Genomic DNA, 9,310 nt, shown 5'->3' on the forward strand with positions numbered 1-9,310 from the left:
TTGCCCTTCTTCACCACCGCCGCATTTGGGAGCTTCGAGAAGGGGGCACGTGGCTCCACGGCGGGCACCGGCACGCTGCCACCCGCTACCGAGGTCGTTTGTGGCGCCATGAAAAGGGCGCGCGCGAGACCCGTGGTTGGAGGAGCACCGGCGGAGGCGACTCCAGAGCTCCCTACAATAGGGTTTGCGCCGGTGGTGGAGGCGGTGGCGGGGTCACGACCGTACGGAGGGGTGAGGGTGATGTTGGCGCGGTTGCCCATCGGGCGAATCCACTGGCGGCGAGGCGGGCGGGGCGTGGGCGGAGCGAAAGAGGGAGGTAGGAGAAGGTGCGGCGCGAGCGCTCGAGTGTGCAGTACGCGGGAGCGGGCGCACGAAATAAGCGACGCGCGATGCCGTTTCGTCCGACGCGTTGAACCACGTATGCCCCGCGCGCGGTTTTTCCGCCTCCGCTGGAGCGTCAGAAGTGGTTGTGCGCACGCAAAAATCGTTTTTTTTTTTTGCAGTGCGACGCTTATATAGCGCGGTTGTTGGAGATGCCGCCCAAAAAATGCTCCACGCACTAAACAATTCGTTTTTTGGGCGTCGGACAGCTCCAACAAAGACGGCAAAAGTGTGCACGCGCTTAAAAGTTTTGGCCACGCGTTGAAAAGCGTTGTCGCGCGCAGTATATTTGAGGCGCCAGCTTGTTCACGCTTCACAATTTGCACTGTGTGCTTTTTGATCGCTCGTTTTTTACATCTATAAAAGCAACGTTGGTCCCCGCACAATAAAAACTTTTATTAACGTAAATCTTTTGTGTAGGTGTTGAAGATGCTTTAAGGATCCGGTCTCGAAAGACTAGAGGATTTTCTACGGAATGATGTGTCTCTTGCAACATCACAACTTCCAGTCATGTGGTAGATACAGACGAACGGTCCTAAATGACTGATGCAAGAAGCACCTTGATTACCAACTAGCTAGGTCTTTTATATAGTAAGGATATGCGACTGAAATGTATATGTGCTTAATATGAATTATGTTGATGTTGATCTCAATCGTTCATGTTATTAGATACTCCGTATAACCGTATTATTCAATGAAACACAAATTAAATGAATCGAACGTGCGGTCAGAACAGAGTACATCACGATGAATCCAACCAAAACAAAAAAGGAGAGAGAAATCAAATTACTACCAATCCGACCGAAAATAAACACAAAAGTTTCGCCATTATCGGATGTTTCTCAGAAAATGATGATGATCTCATCAGTTGAACTTGCTGCAGACCCTGCGGACCTCCCCCTGTGTGCCGGTAAGCACCTTGACCTCCCCCAGCTTGACGAGGGCCTGCGGGAAGAGCCAGCTGAAGTGGTCGGTGTTGGCGAGCCTGTCGACCATCCACTTCGTGGAGCTGTCGTTGTAGAGGTTCTGGTCGACGGCGAGCACGCCACGGCGGAGCTGCAGCATCTTGTAGAAGCTATTGTCCACCTTGGACGCGCTGGACCGGTCGTCCAGGTACAGGATGGTGTTGTCTGACGACGCCGTGTCGGGGCACGGATACTTCTTGTATGTGGCCGCGGTGTTCGGGTCCATGCTGGGGTCCGTCGCCCCGGCCTTGCCGCCGTAGCTGTAGAGACGGCTCCTCTTGATCATGCTGCAGTGCGTGACGCCAACGGTGTGCGCGCCCAGCAGAACGACCATGTCGTCCGAGCTGAGGCCGAGATTGCGGAAGAAAGCGGCTGCCTTGGGGACCGTATCATCTGGCCCCGGAAGATTCACGTCGGTGGCTACGGACCGCCGGCTGTCCCTGCGCCCGGTGCGCACCGTGTATCTTCGCCCCGTGGACGCGGTGACCGCGTCCCTGGTTGCGAGGACCTCGATGTCGGAGCAGGATACGACGCCGGGGCACCGCTTCTCGAGCTCCGTCTTGATGGTAGCGATGAGGTCGTAGCCCTTCACGCTCTGGTTCGGCTTTGCCGTCTTCTCTGTGCCGGTGCCGTCGATCAGCAGCCCTCCGTCGCAGCCCTACACGTACGCACGTATATATATGGTCAAAGACAAACACGTTAGTCGATCTTTACTGTAGAGTAACAGAAGAATTAGTGGCGCGCACGTATATATATGAGTCAAACACATTAGTATATGCATGTACATACATTGACGCCGCACTCGTGGAACAGCAAGCGCAGGAGGTGGGCGACGATGGCGCTGTCCTGGGTGAAGCGGGCCTTGACGATACCCTGGACGACCGCCTCCACGTCGTTGCCGCGGCACTTGCCCGTGTAGAACCCGTTCTGCAGCTGCGCCTGGCCATCGGTGGCAAGCCCAAGCACGGCGACGGCGAGCACCACCGCCAGCACTGCTGCCCGTGTGTGCCCCATGGGTTACCTAGCTAGCTGATTGCTAGTTACCTCTTGGTGTGCTTGATTTATAGGAGGTGTGGCAAACAAATGGCGTATGTCTGTCCTATTTATAGTAGGTTGGGGGATGACATGGTCTCCTTGAAGTTGTCGGATGTTTGGTCATGGAGATCACGTATGCCTTGATTCCGTTCTTTCTCAAATCTTAGCTAAGCAAGTGGGCATGTGCTAGCTGTGCCTGCTCGAATGATTGTAATTTGTTGACGTTTCCAGATCTTTCGAAGCATTCTAATTCTTGCTGGCAAGAATGCGAACCATGACATCCGACGTGGTATGGTGTCTCTTTGCTATACGACTCATGTACATATGCCTATTTAGATTGAAAAAAGTCCAAAACAAACCTTAAATTTGTAGGCGAAAGCTAAATCAAATCATAAACTCTCAATCTCTCAAATCAGCACATTAAATTTTTAATCCCGATCTATTTTAAACCTTGATAGGATTTAACTGGTATTTGCTGAATTGAGACGGCCCATTAGCGCAGTCGCTCGCGCACTCACTGCTCTGATTTTTCTTTAAATATGAAGGTTAAATATGAGGATTAAAAAAGACAACCCATCATACTCAAAGAGTGAAGATTTGGAAATCTCTTTCCAAGCGAGCCTACTAGTACAACTAAATCAAATGCTTTTGAAGAATTAAAGGGGCTTATCATGACAGTTGGGTTAGTTTTCTCGCGGAGGAGTTGGGAAACTTGTCGTTGAAGAATTCGAACTGTTGTGCCAGTCGTCGGTAACCCGTTGATGGGAGCGCACTCGAGTCCCTGGTCAGTGCTCCGACTATAAATAACCCATGTCCCGCCCTAGATAGGGTGGTTGCTCAAGTTCCTTTCTGCATGTGCTATAAAGTGCATCCCTCCTCCATTTTCGTGGCCAATCCTAAATGAGGGAAACCACCTAAGCCAAGAACGAGCTTTGATTGAGCATCATTGAATAAGTAGTGATGTCAATCTCTTGAGATTGTTTACTTGGAGGACTTAGCATTCTCTAAACGAATAGGCATCATTCTGCGAGCATCCAAAGTGTGGATTCGTCAAAAACTAGTTTTCATCGGTCTGAAGATGACGACAAGATCTACCTTGAGGGATTGGGCAAGTTATGAGTAACTTACCTCAAAGAGAACAATGCGAGGACTTGTTTGTCCTCAAAGCAGTGTGCTCAGCCTCTCCAACCAAAACATAGATTTGTTGCTAACAATTTGAACTTGATTAAATAAGTCATCGTGTGCCTTCACAAAGCTTATGGTTATTTTTCCCGTACTCTTTACATTTTGTACTCCATTGTGTTTCGGGGATTTCTTCACTCCTGTCGGTCTCTGTTGTTGTTTTTGTCCTACATTGTGGTTGCTATGAAGACTTTTATGTTGTTTATTTGTATATTCTAATTCTCTCTAAAGTTATGATTTGCCTATTTTGTGTGTGCAACTTTGTATCTACACTATGTAGTTTAGTTCCTTAGTAAATTATATGCTCTAGCCTATCACTCTTATAGCATTTCTATCTCTTCACTACTTAGAGCATCTACAGCCGTAGTAGGCAAATTCGGCCCATCAAACACAACCAAACACGTCCGTTCACACTTCATAATTCCCTTTCTCACAACCAGACACCTAAATTAGCATAACTCAAATCCATACAGACTCATGCAACTACGTAAACGATGCATACATCCGACTACTACATCCAACATGTCATCGGACTACTAAAATTTGGCATGTTTGGCTATGGTGGAGAACATCATCTTTGGTTGCCCTTTCCCTTCTCGGCGACATTGTCGTCCTTCTCACAGAAGTACCGGCCGAAGACGCGGTACGGATCGATTCGAACCTGCTCCTCACCGGAGTTGTCCTCGCTATCGTTGTCCTCCTTCTCCTCCTTTTTGGGAGCAGTCTGACCATTTCACGGACCGCCCGGTTCTGCTCTCTGGCGAGGGCGCTCGTGTTCCTTCACAATGCGGGCGCGGATGTCTTCCTCCTTTGTGGCCGCCCGCGCCGCTGCCATGTAGGCAGCGAGTTGGGCCTCCTTGGACCTTATCCTCTCCTTCCCATGACAGGCATATCGGTCCCGATGGGACTCATACTCTGCCCAATCGGTGATGGGAAGGAGAGATTTTAAGGTTGTCGGGATCGTAATGTAGCCGAGGAGGATCTGAGCGCCCGTTTAGCCGACGCCATGGAGTCGCGTAGTATAGATCCTGTCTTCGGTCGGGTGTTGTCCTCCTGGGAGCGGCAGAGTACAACGTGAATAGCCATTGCCTCCTCCAACCCACATGAGATGACACCCTAGTCCGACTGGTCGGAATCAGATCCGCTGCCCGCCATTCCGGAAAAGGTCGGAGATCGTCGAAGGTCAGCTCGGGTGGCGAAGGGGAGTGAAATGAAGTGGCTAGGGTTTGGTCCGACAAATGGATGGGGAGGAATATTTCTGGGTCGAGTGGGCCAGCGTGATTTGGGTCCGGTGTGGCGGACATGCCCGGAGACCCCATATCCGCCCCATATTTGGAATGGATATGAGGGGTATTATCAGCCCGGGCGTTTGAGTCCCGTTTAAGGCGTATGTTTGAGGCACCCGTCTGGGTTGAATTTTCGTGATCAGTCAGTGACCGGGTCGTCCGCCCGGACGTTTGAGGTGGGTTTGGGGCGCCTAGGCGTTTGAGGTGGGTTTGAGACATCTGTTTGTAGATGCTCTTAGTTCATACCTCGTTACTTATATATATGCCATCTTATACATCCATTTTACATCACCATTTCTTATTATAAATTGTTTATTTTATAATCATGTTTTATACATTATGGCATCATTCTTATGCAATTTTCACTCTTATTTTGCAAGTTTCCAATATGATTGGGGGCTATAAAAAAATATCAAAAGAAGATCAAATGAAGAAAATATTTCGTATTGTCGATATGCATCAAGAGATAGAGCCAAGGGTCAATGCCCATGCCCGAGGGAGGCCCTATGGGTAACGTGGCATAAATTCAAAAAAAAATCCTACGCATATTCAGATCTTCCTATGGAGAGACCACCAACGAGAGAGGGATGAGTGCATCTTCATACCTTTGAAGATCACTAAGCAGAAGCGTTACTAGAACGCGGTTGATGGAGTCGTACTCGCGGTGATTCAGACAGGCTTCTCCGTAAACCTGTATGAACCCAAACGCTTTAATCACCTCATTAAAGCGAATGTTCCAACTCCGAGATGCTTGCACTAGCCCATATATGGCGCGCTGGAGCTTGCACACTTTGTTAGCACCCTTAGGGTCGACAAAACCTTCTGGTTGCATCATATACAACTCTTCCTTAAGGTTCCCGTTAAGGAACGCTGTTTTGACGTCCATTTGCCAAATTTCATAATCATAAAAGGTGGAAATCGCTAACATCATTCGGACTGATTTCAGCTTCGCTACGGGAGAGAAAGTCTCTTCGTAGTCAACTCCTTGAATTTGTCGAAAACCCTTTGCGACAAGTCGAGCTTTATAAACGGTTACATTACCGTTTGCATCAGTCTTCTTCTTGAAGATCCATTTATTTTCTATGGCTCGCCGGTCATCGGGCAAGTCCACCAAAGTCCATACTTTGTTCTCATACATGGATCCTATCTCGGATTTCATAGCTTCAAGCCATTTGTTGGAATTTGGGCCCGCCATCGCTTCTTCATAGTTTGAAGGTTCACCGTTGTCTAACAACATGATTTCCATCACAGGGTTGCCGTACCACTCTGGTGCGGAGCGTGCCCTCATGGACCTTCGCGGTTCAGTAGTAACTTGATCCGAAGCTTCATGATTATTATCATTAACTTCCTCTTCAGTTGGTGTAGGCGCCATAGGAACAACTTCCCGCGCTGCGCTACTATCCTGTTCGAGAGGGGGTGTAATTACCTCATCAAGTTCTACCTTCCTCCCACTTACTCTAGAAAGTATTCGTTCTTGGCAACAAAGGTTTTACTTCGGATCTAAGCGATTACGACGTTCAGACACTCCGTTGCATTGCGGTGTGCCAGGCGGCGTCAGTTGTGAAACGATTCCACACTTCCTTAGGTGTGTGCCAAACTCGTGATTCAAATATTCTCCTCCGCGATCAGATCGTAGACACTTAATTTTTCTGTCACGTTGGTTCTCGACCTCACTCTGAAATTCCTTGAACTTTTCAAATGTCTCAGATTTGTGCTTCATCAAGTAGATATACCCATACCTACTCAAATCATCGGTGAGAGTGAGAACATAACGATAGCCACCGCGAGCTTCAACGTTCATTGGACCACACACATCAGTATGTATTATTTCCAATAAGTCGGTTGGTCTCTCCATTATTCCTGAGAATGGAGTCTTAGTCATCTTGCCCATGAGGCACGGTTCGCATGTGTCAAATGATTCAAAGTCAAGAGACTCTAATAGTCCATCAGTATGGAGCTTCTTCATACGCTTAACGCCGATATGACCAAGGCGGCAGTGCCACAAGTATGTGGGACTATCATTATCAACTTTACATCTTTTGGTACTCACACTATGAATATGCATAACATCATGGTCGAGATTCATCAAGAATAAACCATTCACCAGCGGAGCATGACCATAAAACATATCACTCATATAAATAGAACAACCATTATTCTCTGACTTAAATGAGTAGCCGTCTCGCATTAAGCAAGACCCTGATACAATGTTCATGCTTAAAGCTGGTACTAAATAACAATTATTAAGGTTTAAAACTAATCCCGATGGTAGATGTAGAGGTAACGTGCCGACGGCGATCACATCGACCTTGGAGCCATTCCCGACGCGCATCGTCACCTCGTCCTTTGCCAGTCTCCGCTTATTCCGCAGTTCCTGCTTTGAGTTGCAAATGTGAGCAACAGCACCGGTATCAAATACCCAGGAGCTACTACAAGTGCTCGTAAGGTACACATCAATAACGTCACATATACCTTTAACGTTGTCGGCCTTCTTGTCCGCTAAGTATTTCGGGCAGTTCCGCTTCCAGTGACCTTTTCCCTTGCAATAGAAGCACTTAGTCTCAGGCTTGAGTCCATTCTTTTTCTTCTTCCCGGCATCTGGCTTACCGGGCGCGGCAACAGCTTTGCCGTCTTTCTTGAAGTTCTTCTTACCCTTGCCCTTCTTGAAACTAGTGGTCTTGTTGACCATCAACACTTGATGCTCTTTCTTGATTTCTACTTCTGCAGACTTGAGCATCGAGTACAACTCGGGAATGGTCTTCTCCATCCCTTGAATGTTGTAGTTAAGCACAAAGCCTTTGTAGCTTGGTGGGAGAGACTAGAGGATTCTGTCAATTATAGCATCATCCGGAAGTTCGACTCCAAGTGAAGTCACACGACCGTGTAACCCAGACATTTTGAGTATGTGGTCGCTGACAGAACTGCTCTCCTCCATCTTACAGCTAAAGAACTTATCGGAGACTTCATATCTCTCGACACGGGCATGAGCTTGAAAAACTAGCTTCAGCTCTTGGAACATCTCATATGCACCATGTTGCTCAAAACGCCTTTGGAGCCCCGTTTCTAAACTGTATAACATGCCACACCTAACCAGAGAGTAGTCATCACTCCGCGTTTGCCAAACGTTCAGAATGTCCTGGGCTGCTGCGGGAGCGGGAGGTGTCACCTAGCGGTGCATCAAGGACATAAGCCTTTTTAGCTGCTTCAAGGATGAGCTTCAAGTTGCGAACCCAGTCCGCATAGTTGCTACCATCATCTTTCAGCTTGTTTTTCTCTAGGAATGCGTTGAAATTGAGGTTGACGTTGGCCATCTACAATATTTATAAAGACAACTTTTAGACTAAGTTCGTGACAATTAAGTTCATTTAATCAAATTAAGTATGAACTCCCACTTAAATCGACATCCCTCTAGTCATCTAAGTGATACATGATCCATGTCGACTAACCCGTGACCGATCATCACGTGAGACGGACTAGTCACCATGGTGAGCAACTTCATGCTGATCGTATTCAACCATACGACTCATGTTCGACCTTTCGGTCTCTTGTATTCGAGGTCATGTCTGTACATGCTAAGCTCGTCGAGTCAACCTAGGTGTTTCGCGTATGTAAATCTGGCTTACACCCGTTGTATGCGAACGTTAGAATCTATCACATCCAATCATCACGTGGTGCTTCGAGACAACGATCCTTCGCAACGGTGCACACTTAGGGGAATACGTTCTCGAAATTTTAAGAGGGATCATCTTATTATGCTACCATCGTTCTAAGCAATAAGATGAAAAACATGATAAACATCACAATGCAATCATATAGTGACATGATATGGCCATTATCATCTTTGCTCTTTTGACTCCATCTTCAGCCATCGCATGATCATCATCGTCACCGGCGTGACACCATGATCTCCATCATCATGATCTCCATCATCGTGTCTCCGTGAAGTCGTCACGCCAACTACTACTATCACTACTACTATAGCTAACCATTAGCAATGAAGTAAAAGTAGTAAGCACATGGCGTTGCATCTCATACAATAAATTAAGACAACTCCTATGGCTCCTGCCGGTTGTCATACTCATCGACATGCAAGTCGTGAAACCTATTACAATAACATGATCATCTCATACATCATACATGCAACATCACAACTTTGGCCATATCACATCACATGTCAAACCCTGCAAAAACAAGTTAGACGTCCTCTAATTGTTGTTGCAAGTTTTACGTGGCTGATTTGGGTTTCTAGCAAGAACGCTTTCTTACCTACGTGACAGCCACAACGATGATATGCCAAAGCTATTTACCCTTCATAAGGACCCTTTTCATCAAATCCAATCCGACTAGAGTAGGAGAGACAGACACCCGCTAGCCACCTTTATGCACGGTGTGCATGTCTGTCGGTGGAACCAGTCTCACGTAAGCGTACGTGTAATGTCGGTCCGGGCCGCTTCATCCCAC

General features: G+C 47.5%; 1 protein-coding gene across 1 annotated transcript; it reads right to left on the minus strand.

Annotated features, from left to right (window-relative positions):
* Positions 1-1,066: 1,066 nt before the first annotated feature.
* On the minus strand, positions 1,067-2,420 carry LOC123398441 (peroxidase 57-like). Its single transcript, XM_045092911.1, has 2 exons — positions 2,136-2,420; positions 1,067-2,004 (listed from the first exon to the last, which is right to left on the minus strand). The coding sequence occupies exons 1-2, from the start codon at positions 2,358-2,360 to the stop codon at positions 1,246-1,248; spliced, it is 984 nt and encodes a 327-aa protein (XP_044948846.1). The 5' UTR covers positions 2,361-2,420; the 3' UTR covers positions 1,067-1,245.
* Positions 2,421-9,310: the final 6,890 nt, after the last annotated feature.

Source organism: Hordeum vulgare, chromosome 5H (genome assembly GCF_904849725.1).
Source record: "Hordeum vulgare subsp. vulgare chromosome 5H, MorexV3_pseudomolecules_assembly, whole genome shotgun sequence".
NCBI lineage: Eukaryota > Viridiplantae > Streptophyta > Magnoliopsida > Poales > Poaceae > Hordeum > Hordeum vulgare.